At 46.8% G+C, this 20,927-nt stretch overlaps 1 protein-coding gene across 1 annotated transcript in view; it reads right to left on the bottom strand.

The window, feature by feature from the left end:
• The window catches only part of CRTAM (cytotoxic and regulatory T cell molecule), a 30,738-nt gene extending 30,364 nt beyond the window's left edge, over positions 1-374 (bottom strand). The window contains exon 1 of the mRNA XM_038754722.1: positions 323-374. Within this exon, the coding sequence (XP_038610650.1) occupies positions 323-374 (52 nt within the window). The remainder of the gene's footprint in view (positions 1-322) is intronic.
• Between the last annotated feature and the right edge of the window lie 20,553 nt (positions 375-20,927).

Genomic DNA, 20,927 nt, shown 5'->3' with positions numbered 1-20,927 from the left:
AACAAGACAGAGAGCTTGCAGATCCAATACTCTTTACTGGTGGTCTATATGCATTTTTTCTAACCCTTTCTGGCCTTTATTTTTTGTGTGTGTCTGGTCTATATGCATTTTTTCTAGCTCTTTCTGCCTTTTTTTTGTATTAAATCTCCCAACAATTCTCACTAAGACTTCATGAATGATGGATAGAGGGGTCAGCCGAGAAAGAGCTCGTCTAAAGGGGAAGCAATTCCAATCCACACCTGTTGAGACTTGGAATGACCCAACATAACCCTGTCATAATTCAGTCGCAGGTAGTAAACGTTCTCTCCATCACACTTCTTACCTTGCTGTAGCGGGAACCAGGCCAGCAAGCAGAAAACTGTCAACAGGGTCATACTGTGAAGTGCTGCTCGTGACTGACACCACTTTCTCAACTTCCTCTTAGTTCTGCAGACACTGAGCAGGGGGTGGTTTCTTTTTAAGGTCGGGAGGCAGAGTCACTGTGACTTCATCTTGTCAGTCCCCTACCCCTTCTCCCTTAACCTGCTGCCCTCCCTCCCTCGGAAAGTTCCTTGAACACTCTTGAGTTCTTACCCTTCCTTGGGGAGAAATAAGACTCATAAATACAGCCTTTTTTGTGTTAAAGCTGTTGCCCTGTGATGTCACAAATATTGATCTGAACCATTAGCTTTTGAAGCCACTATGGAAAATCCATAATGATTAATAATGTCTCACCCCTTAAAACACTTTGTTGGCCTCAGAAACACTTTGAAAGGTACTCTATCTAAACTCTTCCTCTTGTCCCTTCTTAAAATTAGCAGCTTGACTCCACAGCTCTCCCCTATTCAAATGTAAGCTCCCTATGAATGGGGACTAGGGTATTTGTTAAGTGCTTGCTTGGTGCCAAGCACTGTGCTAAGCTCCGGGGTAGATGCAGAATATTCAGCTCAGACACAGTCCCCACCCCACAAGGTGCTTACAAAGAGAGAGAGAGAGAGAGAGAGAGAGAGAGAGAGAGAGCAGGTAGTGAATCCCTGTTTACAGAGAAATGAAGTAACTTGCCCAAGATCACAAAGTAGTCAAGTGGTGGAGCCAGGATTAGAACCCAGGTCTCCTGACCCTGACCTAGGCCACGCTATTCCCCACTTGATTATAAGCTCCTCCAGATCTGGGCCTGTGTCTTTCCCTTCCCTTGTCCATTCCTGGCAACTAGTCCAGTCCTAATGATGAAGACCCCTGATCTGCAGCTCTCCTGGCCATTTGAAACTATGTTGCTTCCATTTTACAGATGAGGAAACAAATCCAGAGAAGTTGAAGAATTTGCTCAAGGTCACATGCTCTGAGGCAGGATTAGAACTCGATGCTCAACAACAACATAATAATAATAATAATGGTTTTTATGAAGTGCTTACTATGTGCCAAGCACTGTACTAAGTGTTGAGGAAGGTACAAGGTAATCATGTCCCACATGGGGCTCACAGTCTAAGGCACAGGTAGGAGAGGGTCGAATTTGAAAACAAGAGGGAGGTCTTCTCTTCAGAGGTGTCTAAGAAGAACAAGAGAGAGTGAATGAGAAGGTGACAGGGAGTTAGGGACGTAAGTGGCATACTTTGAAGAGCTCACACCTGATGGTTTCAGTTTTGTCAAAAAAGTAGTTGGCCAGGTCATCGGGGCAAGGGTCGGTGGGCTGATGGGGAAGTAGAGACATTTCCAGGAGGAGTTAAAGGTCTGGAGTGGCTGGACCTGGGAGTCAATGAAGAAGGAGAAGCGGTGTTGCTGGGCCGATGTTGTAGGAAGTGAAGGTGATTTTGAAGTGGCCAAAGTTGGCCTGCGGCCTGAATTCCCACCTACAGTGCTCTGTGGCATAAGCACATGAGCATAGGAAGTGGAATGTGAACATGACAGGGCTGAGGGTTGGTGGTGAGAGATCCTTCAAGGGGTTGAGTTCAAGAAGTTGGCCCAGATGAGAGTCTAGATTTGTTCACTGAGAGAGGGAAAGTCTGGAAGGGAATCCTGGTGAGGCATGATCGTCTGGGGTAAGTAGTTTAAAGGTTGGAGGCCACCAAGTGGGAAAAGCAATTTTGGGGGAGGGTGTTTAGGCCTGAGATGATAGGAAAGGAGGCTGTGGACAGAGAGTGGATTTTCAGGTGAGAAATGATACAACTAGTGGTATTGAGATAGCTGATTTTCTACTACAACTCAGCCTGCACACTTCACTACTCTAACGTCAACCTATTCACTTGACCTCGATCTCCTCTATCTCACTGCCAACCCCTTGACAACATCCTCTTTTTCCTGAACTCCCTCGTCATTCATATCCAACAGATATCACTCTCTCCACCTTCAAAGCCTTATGAAAACCACATCTTCCCTCTGATTAAGCCTTCATTTTTCTCCCTCCCTTCTGTGTCATCCTCATATGTGAATCGGTACCTTTTAAGCACTTGCTATCACCCCACCCTCAGCCCCACAGCACTTTTGTACATATATACATTGTATACATATATATATTTGTGTGTATATACATATGTGTATATTTTAATGATATTTGTCAATCACTTACTATGTGCCAGATGCTGTTCTAAGCACTGAGGAAGATACAAAGTAATCAGGTAGGCAGTAACCATGTCCCACATGGGGCTCTCAATATTAATCCCGAGTTTACAGATGAGGTAACTGAGGCACAGAGAAGTTAACTGACTTTCCCAAGGTCACACAGATTACAAGTGGCTTAGGATTAGAACCCAAGTCCTTCTGACTCCTAGATCCATGTTCTACCCAATAGGCCATGCTGCTTCTCTGCATCTCCATAATTTATTTTAATGTCTGTCTCCTTCTGCAAGAACATGTCTACCAATTCTGTTGTACTCTCCCAAGTGCTTAGTATAGTGCTCTGCACACAGTAGGACCTTAGTAAATGCCATTAATTGATGGATTGATTGAATCAGAGCATATCCAAGTTGGTGTGAGGATGGGGTGGAGTGTGGGAGACAGCATAGCCTTGTGAAAGGAGCATGGGACTGAGAGTCAAGAGACCTAGGTTCTAGCACTGCTATGTGATCTTGGGCACATCGCCTAACCTCTCTGGGTCTCAGTTTCCTCATCTGTACAATAGGATAAAGGTAGACTGTGAGCCCTATGTAGGTCAGGAAATAAGTTTTAACCTGCTAACTTTATAGCTACTCCAGCACTTGGTATATAGCAAGTCTTTCAGGAATGGCAGACTGTAAGCACACTGTGGTCATGGAAAAGCATGTTCATTCATTCATTCAATCGTATTTATTGAGCGCTTACTGTGTGCAGAGCACTGTACTGGGCAAGGAACGAATCTGCTTACTCTGTTATATTGTACCCTCCCAAGTGCTTAGTACAGTGCTCTTTAAAAAAAAGTAAGTGCTCAATAAGTACCATTGATTGATGGATAATTACAGCAATAGATAATATAATGAAGTCTGAAGAGAGGAAGTAAGCAGCTGGAGGACATCGGACCCCCCACCTGGATGTTCAGCCCCAATCCAGTAGGAGAGGAGGAGACAAGGAAAGAAGAATTAGAGAACAGAGGAGGGGCCGGGCAGGGGGAGGGAGGAGGTGAAAGCTGACTACCACAAGTAGTTGTATTGGGTGGTAAGGCAGATGGTGTGGGTTTTGATCCATCGATCAATCAGTTGTATTTATGGAGGCCCTCCTCTGAGCAGAGCACTATATTAAGTCCTTGGGAGAGTACAATTGATGTGGTAGACACAATTCTAGTTGAGGAGGCAGAAACTAAAATGAATTATACTTGTTTGCTGGGTGACTTTGTGCAAGACACTTAACTTCCCTGTGCCTCAGTTTCCTCATCTGTAAAATGGGGATTAAGTACCTTTTCTCTCTCCTATTTAGATCTTTGTGGGATCCATATGGGACAGGGACTATGTCCAACTTGATTATCTTGTATCTACTCTAATGCTTAGTATAGTGCTTGGCACAGAGTAAGCACTTAACAAGTACTGTTATTATGACTATGACTATGCTGATGAATGTGTAAGGGGAAACAATAGTTTTGAGATATATATATTGGTGCTGTAACTGTGGTAATGTCAAGCATTTTCTATGTACCAAGGACTGTGTTAAGCACTAGGGTAAATTTGAGATAATCAGATTGGACACAGTTCCTGTTCCATATGAGGGAGGCTCACATTTGAAGGAGGGAGAACAGGTATTGAATCCCCATTTTATAGATGAGGAAACTGAGGCACAGAGAAGTTAAGTGACTTGTCCAAGGTCACACAGCAGGCAACTATCAGAGCTAGGATTAGAACCCAGGTCCTCTGATTCCTAGGTGTGAGGTCTTGCCACTAAGCACTGCTTTTCATGCCAGGGAAAGAGGGACTAATATTAATTTTTCACACCGCTGAGAAAGAAATAGGTATTTCTTCTCACCCAAGAGGGAAAGGACTTGCCCCAGATCACAAAGCAAATCAGTAATGAAGGCTAAAAAGGGAATCTCAACAGTCCAGATTTTCATTCACTGGTCCAAGTTGACCAGGCCACTGGAGGAGCAGAAGGGCAGAGTGGGGAGGGTGTGAGAAGAAAATTACCCATGGCCACTCTTCCAGCCAAAGCCTTGGGGTTCCTGCCAGAAAGCAGCATGGCCTAGTGGAAGGAGCACAGGCCTAGGAGTCAAGAGGATTTAGGTTCTAATTCCGGCTTTACCGCTTACCTGCTGGATCACCTTGGGTAAATCACTTAACTTCTCTGTGCCTTGTTTCCTCATCTGTAAAATAGGGATTAAATCCTACTCCCTCCTACTTGGGCTGCTAGCCCCATTTGGAACAGAGACTGTGTACAACCTGATTAAATTGTATCTACCCTAGCACTTAGAAGAGTGCTCAACATATAGTCAATATAATGATAATAGTGATAATGATAAAATCAGTGTTGCCTGAAGGCTAGGAGAGGCAGGCTGAAGCAGTAGCAACCCACTGGGGGAACCTTCACACTCTGGTGGTGGGGAGGTGCACTAGTGGGTGGAGCAAATGGGCATGCTGCATGGAGAAGGATCAACACACTCCAGACCCTACCCAATATTCACTTATTCATTCAATTGTATTTGTTGAGCGCTTACTGTGTGCAGAGCACTGTACTAAGTGCTTGGGAAGTACAAGTTGGCAACATATAGAGACGGTCCCTACCCAACAGCGGGCTCACAGTCTAAAAGGGAGAGGCAGACAACAAAACAAAACCTATTAACAAAATAAAATAAATAGAATAAATATGTATAATATCACAATGCCCGGACTTCACTTCTCCCCAAGCTCTGCCTCCATATCTACTTGGCTCTGCTAGAAGCAGCACACAGGGAGTGGCTGAGATCCAGGTGAACTTGGCTCAGGGAGGGGTGAGGAGAACAGAAGGGAGCGACTGAGGCCCGGGTGAACCTGGTTTAGGGAGGGAGTGAGGGAAGCCAAGAGGAGTGACTGAGGCCCCGATGAACCCGGCTCAGGGAGGAGGTGAGAGGAGCAGAGGGGAGTGGCTGAAGTCTGGGTGAATCCAGCTCAGGGAAGAGAGAGGGGAACGAATGAGGCCCCGGGGAACCAGGCTTAGGGAGGGGGTGAGGGGAGCCGAGGGGAATGGCTGAGTTCAAGGTAAACCTGGCTCAGGGAGGGAGTGATGGGAGCGGAGAGGAGTGACTGAGATCCGGGTGAACCCGGCATCGGGAGGAGATGAGGAATTCTGTCTCCCAGTGCTAAATTATGAGCTCTTTGAGGGCAGTGATCATGTCTACCTAGTCTATTGTACTGAACTCTCCAAAGCCTTTAGTACAGTGTGTGCTCTGCTTAGAGTAAGTACTTAACAAATACAATTGTGTGATTGATTGATTGGAAATCACTGATTTGCTGTGAACTTGAGTTCAATTTAATGACATCACATAGTAACACATATGGTCACGTCCTGCTGTGTTCTGTGTAGGTCATAGCATGAATCATCATGTGTCCCATGAGGGGTAGCCATTTGAACTCTGACCAAGGGTACATGATCAGCCTAAACTGGTCCAGGGAGGGGCTAATGGTGGTTAGGTTCCTGCTTGCTGGGTGACTGCCATTTCTACATGATATGCAAGTTGTGCCTGCTGGCTGGGGTCCGTCCCTCTGAGGGGCTGCTGATGGGGGAGGGGGCCAGCCCCAGCCTCCTGACGCTCCGAATGTATGCACAGGTCGAACTGAGAGCAGCAAGGCCAAGGGGTCGTACCCAGCACAACAGCGGGCAGGTTGGAAACAGGGCTGAAGTCTTGGGATTCCCAGTCCAGTGCCCTTTCCAAAAGACAACCCTGCCTAAGGGGATCTGTTGTTCTCATTAGATCTTTGGCGTTCTTTCTGTTCCTCTCTGCGGAGCCCCTTGGGTGCATACCCTGCCACCCCCACCCTGAGCCACAGTCTTCTCTTACAGTCTCACCAAACACTTTCCTTCACTGCTGTGTATGAGAGTGTGTGTATCTGTGTGTGTATGTATACATGTGGGTGTGATTGTATGTGAGTGTGCATGTTTATGTGACCATGTTTGTGTGTGTGAGAAAATGGGTCAGTGTGAGAGTGTGTGTGTGTGAGTGTGTGTGTTCTCCGTCCCTGTCTGGCTCCCAGCAGGAGTGGCAATGTCCAGCAGTTGAGCTAGCCCCTGTTTTCCCTCTCCCTTTCCCTCACCAACTCCTCTCCAAGGCATCAGCCTCCTCTCTGATCTCCCATCCTCCTGTCTCTCCCCACTTCAATCCATACTTCACGCCGCTGCCCAGATTGTCTTTGTGCAGAAACGCTCTGGGCATGTTACTCCCCTCCTCAAAAAATCTCCAGTGGCTACCAATCAACCTACGCATCAGGCAAAAACTCCTCACCCTCGGCTTCAAGGCTCTCCATCACCTCGCTCCCTCCTACCTCACCTCCCTTCAATCCTTCTACAGCCCATCCCGTACCCTCCGCTCCTCTGCCACTAATCTCCTCACTGTGCCTCATTCTCGCCTGTCCCGCCGTCGACCTCCGGCCCACGTCATCCCCCTGGCCTGGAATGCCCTCCCTCCGCACATCGGCCAAGCTAGCTCTCTTCCTCCCTTCAAAACCTACTGAGAGCTCACCTCTTCCAGGAGGCCTTCCCAGACTGAGCCCCCTCCTTCCTCTCCCCCTCCTCCCCCTCCCCATCCCCCCGCCTTACCTCCTTCCCCTCCCCACAGCACCTGTATATATGTATATATGTTTGTACATATTTATTACTCTATTTATTTATTTATTTTATTTGTACATATTTATTTTATTTATTTTATCTTGTTAACATGTTTTGTTTTGTTGTCTCTCTCCCCCTTCTAGACTGTGAGCCCACTGTTGGGTAGGGACTGTCTCTATATGTTGCCAACTTGTACTTCCCAAACGCTTAGTACAGTGCTCTGCACACAGTAAGTGCTCAATAAATATGATTGAATGAATGAATTAATTAATTGGTTCCCAGCAGAGCTCTTTTGGGGGAGGTAGAGAGGGAGCGTCTCCCAGGCTATCCTGGGAGTGACATGGGGTGGCTCAGCCAGTCTCAGGAAGTTGGCCCCCCCCAGGCCGATGCTGTGGCCCCAGTGAGCCAGGGGAAGTGGCAGATAGCACTTCCAAAAAGTGAAAGCAAAAGCAGGCAGGCAGGCGGACAGCTTGCTTGTCTGGGCTCTGGGTCCCAGAATGTGTCCCTCGGTGGTGGCTGGCCCCGCAGGGAACACTTCTTCCTGCCACCAGCTCCTGGGGGATGAACACCCCAGTGCCCTCTGTCCCTACCCCAACTTTTCCCCAAGATGTGTGTCCCCATGCCATTCCACTCCACCAGACTAGGGGGACAGGGAAGGTCCTTAGGGAGGAAAGTTGAACGCCCCTGCACATCCAGGCTTCTGTTTCCTTGGTGGGAATGTTCCCGTACCAGGACAGAAAGCGGGAACTTTCCCCAGGCAACAAAGCAGCTGAGCCAGCCACACCCTGTGGACTGAGCCAGATTTGCCCTCTCAGGAGATTCAGAGGAGCCGAGCCACCCCTGGGCCAGGACCTTTCTTTTGGTTGCTTGGGTTTTTTTTCCTAGTGAGCAATAGGTTCCTGTCCCCTCTGTCCCACCTCGGCCTGCACGGGGGGCTGGGGGTTAGGTTGGGGGGTGAGCCAGTCTGTCGGGGCCATAGATGTGGCCTCGGATCCATGACGGTCACTGGGCCCTCCTGCTATCTGACCTTCCGTCTCAGTGGTGAAGGTGCCGACGACGGTGGAAACATCACCCTGGGCTCTTGCACGGTTCAAGCCCACAGGTTTGCGTAGAAATCCCTCCCCCTCTTCTCCCCACCAAATCGGTTCTCTCACCCACCCCCACTTGTGATTTCAGTGATGCATAGGTTAGGTGAGGGGGAGGGGGAAGGGGGCATTGGTTGCTAAGGAGAGATGGGGGAGGCTTTCTGGGCCTTTTTCCCCTGCTTTCCAAGCTACTTGGAGGACTTCCCAGGGTCAGTGGGGGTGAAGAAGGGCTTTATCACCTGCTTGCCATTAGGCTACTAGCCCACTGTGCTTCTAGCCCCAGAAGGAGGCAGTCTGGGAAGTGGCAGCCAGGGGTTCCAGGCCCAGCCCTGCCCAGCTTCATTCAAACCAGAGGTTCTGCTTTACAGTTGGTCTGTCCTTTACCCCGGGTGGATTCGGTACCGGACACCATAATAGCCTGGATTTTAATCTTAAACATGAGCTCCCTCTGTCTTGGCTCCTGCCTCTGAGTTCCGAGGAGCTGAAGTGGTGCCCCTCTTTACAGGTGTCTGGGATGGGCGGACAACAATTCTGGAGTGAGGGCAGGGACCACTGGAATCCACAGCGGCAGTCTGAGGCTCATCCTAGCCACAGTAGGAGGAAGAGGAGGGGGATGGTATTTATTAAGAGCCTAATATGTGTCAAGAACTGTGGTAAATACATGAAAATTAGATTGGACACAGTCCCTTGTTCCACATAGGGCTCAGAGTATAAGAGGGAGAGAGAACAGGAATTTCATCCCCATTTTATAGGGGCAGATACTGAGGCACAGAAACCATAAGTGACTTCCCCAAGGTCATAAAGCAGGCAAGCTCAGAGCTAGGCCTAGACCTCGGATGTTCTGACTTCCAGGCCCGTGTGCTTTCCATTAGGCCACGCTGCCTCCCCTCCACCACTGTTCCAGGTGACCTTCAGCTAAAAACTGATCCTGTGGTTGGGCCTCACTTTCCTTACAGAGACAGCATTGGCCTCTCCCTGCCACTGGGATGTGGTGAGGCTAAGATGGGATAACTGATGGTGATTGGCCAAAGGCGGAGCAGAGACTCAAGGAGACACGGTGGCTTACGGTGGTCCATCATCACCACACGCACCAGGGTTTGTTGAGAAGGGGGAAAAGCCTGCCCACCTATCTGGGAAATTAACTGACCTTTCAGGGTCAGAAAAGAGGGATTTCCCCATGCACAAGTCAGTGGGGTTTTCTCTGGGGCATTTGAAATAAAGACTAAACTTTCTCAGTGGTTTTGAGACCCATTTAAAGAGCAAGTGTCTTTCATGGGAATTGGACAAGAAGTGAATTGATTATTCCCCAGCTGGCAGACATAATAATTATAGTATTTGTTAAGCACTTACTATGTGCAGGCATTGTACTTAGCGCCAGGGTGGATACAAGATAATCGTGTTGCACTCAGTCCCTGCACCCTGAACTGCACCATCCAGCTATTGCCCCATCTCCCTTCTCCCTGCTGTTTGCCCTTGGGCAAGTCACTTAACTTCTCTGTGCCTCAGTTTCCACACCTTTAAAATGGGGATTTACTATGTTTTCCCTTCTACTTTGATTTGTGAGCCTCATGTGGGGCAGGGCCTGCTTCTGATCTGAGTATCCAGTATCTACTCCATTGAAAGCAATGGAGTACAGTGTTTGGCATTATTATTCCTACCCCCGAGGGATATTACCATGTCTAATTCCCAACTATGTATTCTCTTCTGGCGCTTAGTATAGTACTCTGCACACAGTAAGCACTTAATAGATACTCTTTACTACTACTCCAGCTATAATTCTCATTCCTATCTAAACTCCTCCAGTGGGTTATACCACCCACTGCCACCACTTCCTCTTCTGTAACTCCTTTCCTGACCTTCTGCAATTTGGTTTCTGCCCTCTTCAGTCCACTGGGCCCGCTGTCTCCAAGGCCACAAATGACCTCCTTTCTGAAAATTCAGCAGACTCTTCTCCATCCTGACCCTCTTCAGCCTCTCAGCTGCCTTTGACACAGTGGACCAGCCCCTGCTCCTGGAAATGATATCCAAACTTGGCTTCACTGACACTGTCCTCTCCTGGTTCTCCTCCTTTCTCTCTGGTCTTCTCATTCTCAGTCTCTTTCATAGGCTCCTCCTCTCCCTCCCACCCTCTAACTGTGGGGGTCCCCTCAAAGCTCTGATTGGAAGCCTCTTTTTTTATGGTATTTGTTAAGTACTTACTATGTGCCAGGCACTGTACTGAGGGCTGGGGTGCATAAGAGTTAATCAGGATGGACACAGTCTTTGTCGCACATAGGACTCACAGTCTTATTCTCCATTTTACAGATGAGGGAACTGAGGCACAGAGAAATAAAATGACTTGCCCAAGGTCACAAGGCAGACAAGTTGCGGAGCTGGGATTGGAATTCAGGTCCTTCTGACTCCCAGGCCCGAGCTCTATCCACTAGGCAAACTGCCTCACTTCTTTCTCCATCTACACCATTCCCTTGGGAAATTCATCAGCTCCCACAGCTTCACTCATCAGCGCTCAGAGCTTCAACTATAATCTCTACCCAGATGATTCCCAAATCTAAAACTGTCCTTCTTGGCGATCTTGATCTTTTATCTCCTCCTGCCTCTGGAGATCTCTATATGAATGTCCCACCAGTACCTAAGCTTATCACTTCCAAGCCTGAATTCGTTATTTTACCTCTCTTATCCTCTCCTCCACTTGACTTTCCCATCACAATTGACAATACCACCATCTTCCCTTTCTTTCAAGCTCATTATGTTGGCATTATCCCTGACTCCTCCCTGTCTTTCAGGCCATAGATACAGTCTGTTGTGAAATCCTGTATTTTTCTCATAACATTTCCAGAATCCCCTTCCCCTCTATCCAAATGGTCACCATGCTGATGCAGGAACTTGTCATATCCTGACTTGACTACCATACCAGTCTCCTCATTGACCTCTCTGCCTCATGTCTGTCTCTTCCCCTCCCCCAGTCCATACTTCACTCTGCTGTCCAGATTATTTTTCTAAAACTTTCTTCTGCATACATCCCCCCATTCCTCAAAAACTTGCATAGGCTGCCCATTCTTCTCTCCGCATTAAGCAGCAATTCCTGACCATTGACTCAGTTCTCTTCTTCCTGCTTATTCACTCTTTTGTCCCACCACAGTCCAGGTCACACCCTCATTCTCATCTCTCTCTTCTCACTGATCTGTTATTCATGCCCTTCTTCCTGCCTGGAACTCCCTCCCCCTTAGGTGGAGGAGAAGATTTTGGAGGGAAGATGAAGAGTTCATTTTTGGAAATATTGAGCTTGATTTGTTGCCACAACATCCATATAGAGATGCCCTGAAGAATGGAGGAAATGTGAGACTGCAGAAAGAGTGATACAGAGTTGATGAGGTGGGTTTGGATGTGATCCTCAGAGAGAAGGTAATTGAAGCCGTGGAAGCCGATGAGCTTCCCAAAGGAGTGAATGTAAAGTGAGAAGAAACTCTAAAGCGGAATCTTGAAGGACCCCTTCAGTTGGGTGGGAGGCAGAGAAAAACTTGTGAAAGAGACTGAGAAGGAGCAGCCAGAGAGGTAAGAAGAGAGCCAGAAGAAATCTGTGCTAGTGAAACCAAGGTTAGCTAGTGTTTCCAGTGAAGGGAATGGTCTATGGTGTTTAAGGCAGCACAAGGTTAAGGAGAATTAAAAGAGAGTAGACCCAACTAGATTTGGCAAGTGTGACCTTGGGCAAGGCACTTAACTTCTCGGAGCCTCAGTTACCTCATCTGTAAAATGGGGATTAAGACTGTGAGCCCCACGTGGGACAACCTGATCACCTCATAGTCCCTCCAGCACTTAGAACAGTGCTTTGCACATAGTAAGCGCTTAACAAATGCCATCGTTATTATTATTATTATATTGGTGATGATGGAGAGAGTGGTTTCAATCAATCAATTGCATTTATTGAGCACGTACTTTGTGCTGGGCACTGTACTAAGTGATTGGGAGAGTGCAGTATAACAGATTTGGTAAGCATGCTCCCTGCCCACAAGGAGCTAAACAATCTAGAGGAGAAGTGGAGCGAAGGTGGTAAAAGACAAGATGCAGAGGGCCAAAGAGGTAGTTGGCAGAGAGGAGGTGCATCAGCATTGTAAACAACCCGTTTAAGGAATTTGGACAGGAATGAGAGGAGATGGGGTGAGAGTTGGAGGGTAGAGCAGGATCCAGAGAAGGCTTCGGAGGCTCGAGGAGATGTGGGCATGTTTGAAGGCAGAGGGGAAGAAACTATTGAAGAGTGAGCGGCTGAAGCTGGTGAGGGAAGAGGAGTGGATGCAAAGTGTTTTTAGAAAGTGAAAAGGGATAGAGTTAGAGACTAAGGTGGTGGGGATAGATTACAAAAACAAGTGGGGAAGTCCCTTGATTGATGGCTGAGAAGGATGAGAGAGTGGTGATGGTTTGGGAAGGCGAGGGGGAAACTTTGAGACAATTGCACTTGACGGTCTCAATTTTGACAATGAAGTAGTTGGCATCAGAGGCAAAAGTACTTGGCAGTGGGGGTGCTGGGAGTTTCAGGATGGGGTTTAAAGTTGGGAATAGTAGGTGGGGGCAATGGGTACAGTAGTGAATGAGGGGGGAGAAGCTGTGTCACTGAGAAGGGGAGAGGACAGTGTGGAGGGCATGTGAGGAAGAGTTTGAAGTAGCCAAAGTTGGGCTGGTACTGGATTTCCACCAACATTGCTCTGTGGCACAAGCACAGTAGTGGAGGAAGTGTACAGAGGAGATGATCAGGGCTGGGGGTTGATGGGAGTTGAGTTTGGCAGAGAGCATGGGGTTGAGGAAAAGATTTGTGTATTTAGATGTGCGGTTGCGTAGGGCATCCAAATGCAGCATGATGGAGTAGGATGAGTGGAGATGGTTGCATGGTATAGTTCTTTGCACACAGTAAGCACTCGATAAATATGATTGAATGAATGAGAAGGCCAAGAGATCAGATAAGGTCTCTGTGGGAGAAGAGGACAGTTTCATTCATTCAATCGTATTTATCGAGCGCTTACTGTGTGCAGAGCACTGTACTAAGTGCTTGGGAAGTACAAGTTGGCAACATATAGAGGTGGTCCTTACCCAACAGTGGGCTCACAGTCTAGAAGGGGGAGATAGAGAACAAAACAAAACATATTAACAAAATAAAATAAATGGAATAAATACGTACAAATAAAATAAATAGAGTAATAAATATGTACAAACATATATACATATGTACAGGTGCTGTGGGGAGGCAAAGGAGGTATGGTGGGGGAGATGGGGAGCGGGAGGAGGGAGAGAGGAAGGAGGGAGCTCAATCTGGGAAGGCCTCCTGGAGGGGGTGAGCTCTCAGTAAGGCTTTGAAGGGAGTTTAGCGGGAAGGAGGTGTTCAGAAGAGAAGGCAGGTGAGGAGGCTGTGGTCAGAGTGGAATTTTAGAGTTGGTGAGACTGGAGATTGTACAGTGACTAGAGATGATGAGATTGAGCATGTGTCCAAGTTGTTGACAGGGTGAAATGGGATGGAGTGGAAGATAAGTGGAATTGAGGAGTGAGAGGAAGTGGGCAACTGATGGGTCATCAGGAAAGTCCACATGGATGTTTAAGTCTCCAGCATAGGTGAAAGTAGGAAGGTGAAAAAGCTCTCAAAATCACTCAGGAAAGTGGAGATGGGGCCAGAGTGGGAGTAGATGATGAAATTGTAGTTGGTGGTAGGGGTGGATGATGAGAACTTCAGATGAAGAGGAGGTTGAGGATGCGAGGGACAGGGGAAATGGAATGAAAGTAGCATTGTGGGTTGAGGGGAAGGCAATTCTTCCTCTTTTCCCAGTGAATGTTGTGGGAATAGGGAAAATATGAGATCACCTCAGGAGAGAGCGTTTTCTTGGGAGAACCAGGTTTCAATGATGGCAAGAAGTAGTGGCAGGGTCAGGAACAAGTTGAGGTTGGAGGGTAGTTTGCCCATGATAAAATGGGGCTTCCACTAGGCTATGTTTAGATGGGGCTTGGAAAGGTAGATAGTGATGTGGTGAATGGAGGGTGGGGTGCGGAAGGTTATGGTGAAGCTCCATTAAGGCACTCAATCAACTCTCCCCCTGCTATCTATGAACTGGGGCTCCTCTCCTACAAGGCAGCCTGCACACTTCTCTCCTCAACACCAACCTGCTCTCTATTGCTCGCTCTTGTCTCTCTTACCATCAACTTCTCATTCTCTTCCTCCTTCTTGCCTGGAAGTCCATCTCCATTCATATCTGATAGACCACCACTCTCCCAATCTTCAAAGCTGAGCAAAAATCATGTCTCTTCCAGGGAGCCTTCCCTGACTAACCCCTCATTTCCCCACCCTATTCTCCCTCACTTGTGTGTCAGCTCTGCACTTGAGTCCTTACCTCATAAGCACTGAAATATTTACCACCCCCGGGCACTTATGTCCATCTCCTTATAGTGGGTTGCCTCCCCTACCTGTCATTTATTTTAATGTCTGTCTCACCTGTTAGACTGTAAGCTTGTTGAGGGCATGGATCATGTCTCCTACCATTGTACTCTCTCAAGAATTAGTACAGTGCTCTGCACCCAGTAGCCACTCAATAAATACCATTGATTGATTGCTCGATTGATTAAAGCCCTGTAGTTTCCCGTGCCCAGTGCTGGGTGACCATACAAGACTCTGGGCCCATGCTCAGTTTCTGATATCCAACTCGGTCCTTCAGTCCCAGTGGGTCATTTTAAGCCTGAATGAACTGATGTGGCTAAGTGGAGCCAATGAACCAGGAAATGAAGCTGCGGAATCAGGACAAGTTTCACATTTCTGTGCCACCCCGGTTTAGGTGTCTGGTACATCTATCCCAGTGTCCAGCTTTGGACTGCCTCTGCTCAGGGGGTAATAATCAGCAGGCCCACTGTTGCCAGCCTCCTCAGGAAAGGGGAGTTTTCTCAGTCTGCATGAAAGGGAGGCCTTCTTAGCCATTGGGCAAATGAGACAGCCACCCCAGATCCACCACTTGTTGGTGGGGGCAGGGCAGGGGGGAGTTGCTATTTGATGCTATTATGCCTGTCTACTTGTTTTGTTTTGTTGTCTGTCTCCCCCTTCTAGACTGTGAGCCCGTTGTTGGGTAGGGATTGCCTGTATCTGTTGCTGACCTGTACTTTCCAAGCACTTAGTACAGTGCTCTGCACACAGTAAGCGCTCAATAAATTCATTCATTCATTCAATCATATTTATTGAGCGTTTACTGTGTGCAGAACACTGTACTAAGCGTTTGGTAAGTACAAAATGGGAACATATAGAGACGGTCCCTACCCAACGATGGGCTCACAGTCTAGAAGGGGTGAGCAGACAACAAAACAAAACAAGTAGACAGGTGTCAATTCCATCAGAATAAATAGAATTATAGCTATATACACATCATTAATAAAATAGAGTAATAAATATGTACAAATACGATTGAATGAATGAATGAATGAATGAATTAGTTGGGGACACAGTTCTCTGGACAGGCTCAGCTCTCCCTGACTGCAGCCCCAGCTAGACTACAAAATAGCCCTGCAGTATCGGGGGGAGGGGGTGAGAGAAATGGGGGCTCTAGGGGACGCAAGAAGGAATTGAGTTTTACCCAGGATAAAGTTCAACTCTTCCAACTCTAATGTAGTGTACTCTCCTAAGCACTTATTAGAGTGCTCTGCACAGAGTATGTGCTCCAAAAATACCATTGATTGATGGAGTGATTGAGGGCACCACCACTACTTCAAAAGCCTAGCACCCCCAGAGCCAGAGCCTGGCTTTAAGGCTGAAGCGGGGAGGAAGAGAGAGCAGGGCCTTTGCAATCCTTAAAATGGTCCCAGTGAAGCCTAGGACTCTATAGGTTGTAAGCTATTGCACTATGTTATAAGCCTCTGGAGGGTAGGGATTGTGTCTTGCTGTTGTTGAACTTTTCTGAGCACTCAGTATAGTGCTTAGCTAGTGCTTAGCAGGAACTCAACAGATGTCACTGCTTCAATGACCCGTGCTGCCCCATAGGTCTCTGGGAGTCAGAAGAAAGTCTTCTGGCTGCAGAATAATGGTACATTGTCCTGCTGGGAGGAGAGAATCAGGCCCTCTTCTGGGGGCTTCAGAAGAAAGGGTCATAACCCAAGCCCCAAGGGAGCCAGGCTAGAACCGCAGCTCAACCAGGGAAAGAATCCAATATGAAAATATGCTCTGGACCAATGAGACCCTATTTCTTCATCATCTACCAACTAGTAGAACTGAGTCATTCATTTCTGTTGTGAGCTAATGACAACAGTGCCATGGCTCCTTGCCACAGAGTTCAGCATACTCAAATGGAGCAACAGAAACATGAGTAAATCAGTCAGCCGATCAACTGTATTTATTGAGTGCTTACTGTGTGCAGAGCACTGTACTAAGCCCTTGGGAGAGTACAATATAACAGTTGGTAGGCATGCTCCCTCCACACAATGGAGTTTATAATCTAGAAGGGGAGACAGACATCACTGTAAATAAATTACGGATAAGTACATAAGTGCGTAGGGCTGTGGATGGGGTAAATAAAAGTTGCAGGTACAAGTGCAAGGGTGACACAGCAGAGAGTGGGAGAAAGGAAATGAGGGCTTAGTTGGGGGAGGCCTTCTGGAGGAGATGTTAGTTTAATCAGGTTTTGAAGGTGGGGAGAGTGATCCTCTGTGGGAAATGAAGGTGGGGGGAGTTTCAGGCCAGAGGCAGGACGTGGGTGAGGTGTCAGCAGTGACATAGACAAGCTCAAGGTACAGTGCGTAGCTTGGCATTAGAAGAGCGAAGTGTGTTGGCTGGGTTGTAGTAGGAAATCAGAGAGGAAAGGTAGGTGGGAGCAAGGTGATTGAGTGGTTTAAAGCCTGTGGTAAGGTTCTTGAGGAGTGGAGAAACATGGTCTGAACAGTTTCGTAGAAAAATGATCCAGTCAGTAGTGTGAAGTATGGACTGAAGTGGGGAGAGACAGGAGACAGGGAGGTTAGCAAGGGGGCTGTTGTAGTAGTCAAGGTGGGATATAATCAGTGGTTGCATTAATATAGTAGCAGGGTAACATGGGTAATATGGTAACATGAGAAGGAATTTGGTATCACGGTTGGGTGGGGCCTTAATAGCGAAGCAGTATTGTTGAATAAATATAACCGGGCCACATCAATTAAGGTAAATGACGACATAGCAGCTCTGAACATGAGCAAAAAAAAAAACAAAACCTGATAATCGGCATGCTTTTGAAAACAGCAAGTTTAGACTGGTTGAACCATTGGCAAAAGACTACCAAGATTGCATTTCTGTCGCCTGGCATGGCATGCAAGGGCAGGAGAACACATTTTTCCCAGTACGCATACACAGCCTGCAGAATTCATGAATATCTTGAGTAGCATACAAATTCAGGTGTTTAGGTGAACTATATTAACTGGGGGGAACTATGTAAATTGTTTATTAGGATTGTCTGTTTATGAAATTTGTCTTCTCATTCCTCTTATAAATCACCTCACTGCTACCATAATTCCATATGTATTTAAAAACAAGCTATTTCCACTGCATTTACAGTCTATCTTTTTTCACTTGAAATCCCATTACAGGTAGTAATTTTCCTGGGGAAATTCAATATGTTTAAGTATTAAAGAGCTTCAAATCCATTTCCAATCCCATGTTTAAACATGAAAATCATTTGCCATCCCTAGAACACAATAGCCTTCCTCCCTTCTAAAGTGAATGTTCACTTAAACAGATGTTCAACCTACTCCCTGCCCTACGCCTCCCACCCCACTCCCACCCCAGCCTCTTAGACGCATCTCATTATTTTTCAGACCCGAATCAGGCTGCAATTTAAATGCAAATGATCCCGCTACTTATTAACTGCGAAGTTCACGGCCACTGTCGCCTCCCATACAGTTGGTGACAGTGCTGATGCTTGGGAAATTAGGCTGCCGTTCATCTGGATGAGAACACATTCATTACTTGGAGACAATTCAAAAGGGCCATTCATAGCCAGCTTTAAATTATACCCTCACGTCTCACGCGTCTGGATTCCGGATAAACTATCTCCATTTTCTGCCCAGAGAAGAGTTACCTCAATAACAGAGAGATTTGAACCCCTCCTACGGTACGTTTTCAATTACTTCCCAGTGAGGCCTGGTAATTGAAATGGGAAATTCCATTTCCATGTAAGCCCGGTGTGGCTACGGCCAACAATTTCCACCGGGCAATGCCAGGAGCTCAGGGCGACACCCCTGCCCCCTCCTAATGCCATGAGGACATTGAGCGCCTCGGCCCTCGGCTGGCAAAGGCACTAATCACCACATCGCTAGAACAGGACACTGCTCTAAATTGGTTTTCTTTGGCAAAATCACAACTCTAAAAATTATACTTATTTTTTTAATAACTCATTGTTTGAAATAGATCACAAAAACCAGACAACCCACAAAGCAGTTTTCCCAACCTAGCGCAATGAGGAACAGCTAATCTCCTCTTCTCTGCCATCAGATGGCCTGCGAAAGCCAACTGGACTTGGAGGGCTAAATGGAATAGAAAACCCTGCACTCTGAACTCAATACTGGTGAAACAATTTGCTCTTACTGTCAGTACTTGGGGCATTAAGTGTTCCGGGGGAAACCTGGCACCTAGCAGTTGCATTAAAATGTACCAATTACTCCTACCCGCAGGGGAATCAATGTGGCCAGTGAAAACCAAGTCTTATGTGCAGAAAATACTGGACCATTCTAAGTGGTCCAGTGGCCCAAACACATCTACCTGTAGACAACTCTCTGAGACCTTTAGAGCTTGCAGGGTTTTTTGGTTTGTTTTATTAAATAATGGTATTTATTAAACACTTATTATGGGCCAATCAATGTACTAAGTGATGGGGTAGATACAAGATAATCAGGTTGGACACAGTCCCTATCCCACATGGAGTTCACAGTTTAAATGAGCCCCATGCAGTTTATTCCATTTCAGCCAGCTTCTGCCACTCTTCTTTTTTAAATCATCAACATCAATCGTATTTATTGAGCGCTTACTATGTGCAGAGCACTGTACTAAGCGCTTGGGAAGTACAAATTGGCAACATATAGAGACAGTCCCTACGCAGCAGTGGGCTCACAGTCTAAAAAGTCTTAAATCTGCTAAATGCCTTTATTTGATTGCATTCTTACCCATTGGTAAATACCATCAATGGTATTTATTGAGTACTGTGTGCAGAGCACTGTACTAAGCACTTGAGAGACTATAGTACAACACAGTTGGTAGATATATACCCTACCCACAAGTAGATACAGTCTTGAGGAGACACATGATAATAATAATATTGGAATTTGTTAAGCACTAATTATGTATCAAGCACTGTTCTAAGTGCTGGGGTAGATACAAGGTAATCAGGTTGGACACAGTCCCTGTCCCACATGGGGCTCACAGTCTTAATCCCCATTTTATTCATTCATTCATTCAATCGTATTTATTGAGTGCTGTGTGCAGAGCACTGTACTAAGTGGTTGGAAAGTACAATTCAGCAATTAATAAAGACAATCCCTGCCCACAACGGGCTCACAGTCTAGAAGTGGGCAGACAGGCATCAAAACAAGTGAACAGATATAAATAGCATTAATTTACAGATGAGGTAACTGAAGCACAGAGAAGTCAAGTGACTTCCCCAAGGTCACACAGCAGACAAGTGGTGGATCTGGGATTAGAACCCAGGTTCTTCTGACTCCTAGGCCTGTGCTCTATCCACTAGCCCAAGCTGTTATATTAATACAGATTATTATTGCATTTGTGCTTACTATTTATTCTAAGCACTGGGGTATATACAAATAATGGATATTTTCATAAGTGCTGTGGGGCTGAGGGTAGGGTGAATATGAAGTGCTTAAAGAGTACAGATGCAAGTACATAGGGGATATAGAAGGGAGAGGAAGTTGGAGGAAGGAGGACTTAATCAGGAAGTCCTCTTGGAGGAGGTGTGATTTTAATAGGACTTTCAAAGTGGGGAGAGTGATAATCTGCAGAGAGAGAATAGGGAGAAGGGATCAGCAGCAAGGTAGATGAGGTTGAGTAAGTTGGCATTAGAGGAGTGAAGCTTGCGGGCTGGTTTGTAGTAGGAAATAAGCAAGGTAAGGTGGGAGGGGGCAAGCTGATTGAGGGCTTTAAAACCAATGGTAAGGAGTATCTGTTTGATGCATAGTCAACCACTGGAGGTTCTTGAGGAGTGGGGAAATGTGGATTTAATTTTTTTAGAGAAATGATCTGGGCAGCAGAGTGAAGTATGGACTGAAGTGGGGAGAGACAGGAGGTAGGGAGGTCAGCAAGGTGGGATAGGATATGGATCAAGCCTTGAGCTGGAGCATGGCCTAGTGGATAAAGCACAGGCCCGGGAGTCAAAAGGACCTGGCTACTAAATCCCTGCTCCACCATGTGTCTGCTGTGTGACTTCAGGCAAGTCACTAACGTCTCTGTGTCTGTTACCTCATCCGTAAAATGGGGATTAAGACTGAGCCTCTTGTGGGACCTGGACTGTGTCCAACACAGCGTGGCTCAGTGGAAAGAGCACGGGCTTTGGAGTCAGAGGTCGTGGGTTCAAATCCCAGCTCTGCCAATTGTCAGCAGTGTGACTTTGGGCAAGTCACTTAACTTCTCTGTGCCTCAGTTACCTCATCTGTAAAATGGGGATTAAGGCTGTGAGCCCCCTGTGGGACAAC

The sequence above is a fragment of the Tachyglossus aculeatus genome, chromosome 11, assembly GCF_015852505.1.
Source record: "Tachyglossus aculeatus isolate mTacAcu1 chromosome 11, mTacAcu1.pri, whole genome shotgun sequence".
NCBI lineage: Eukaryota > Metazoa > Chordata > Mammalia > Monotremata > Tachyglossidae > Tachyglossus > Tachyglossus aculeatus.
The sequence above is the reverse complement of the archived record's forward strand: the minus strand, read 5'-3'. Positions and strand labels throughout refer to the sequence as shown.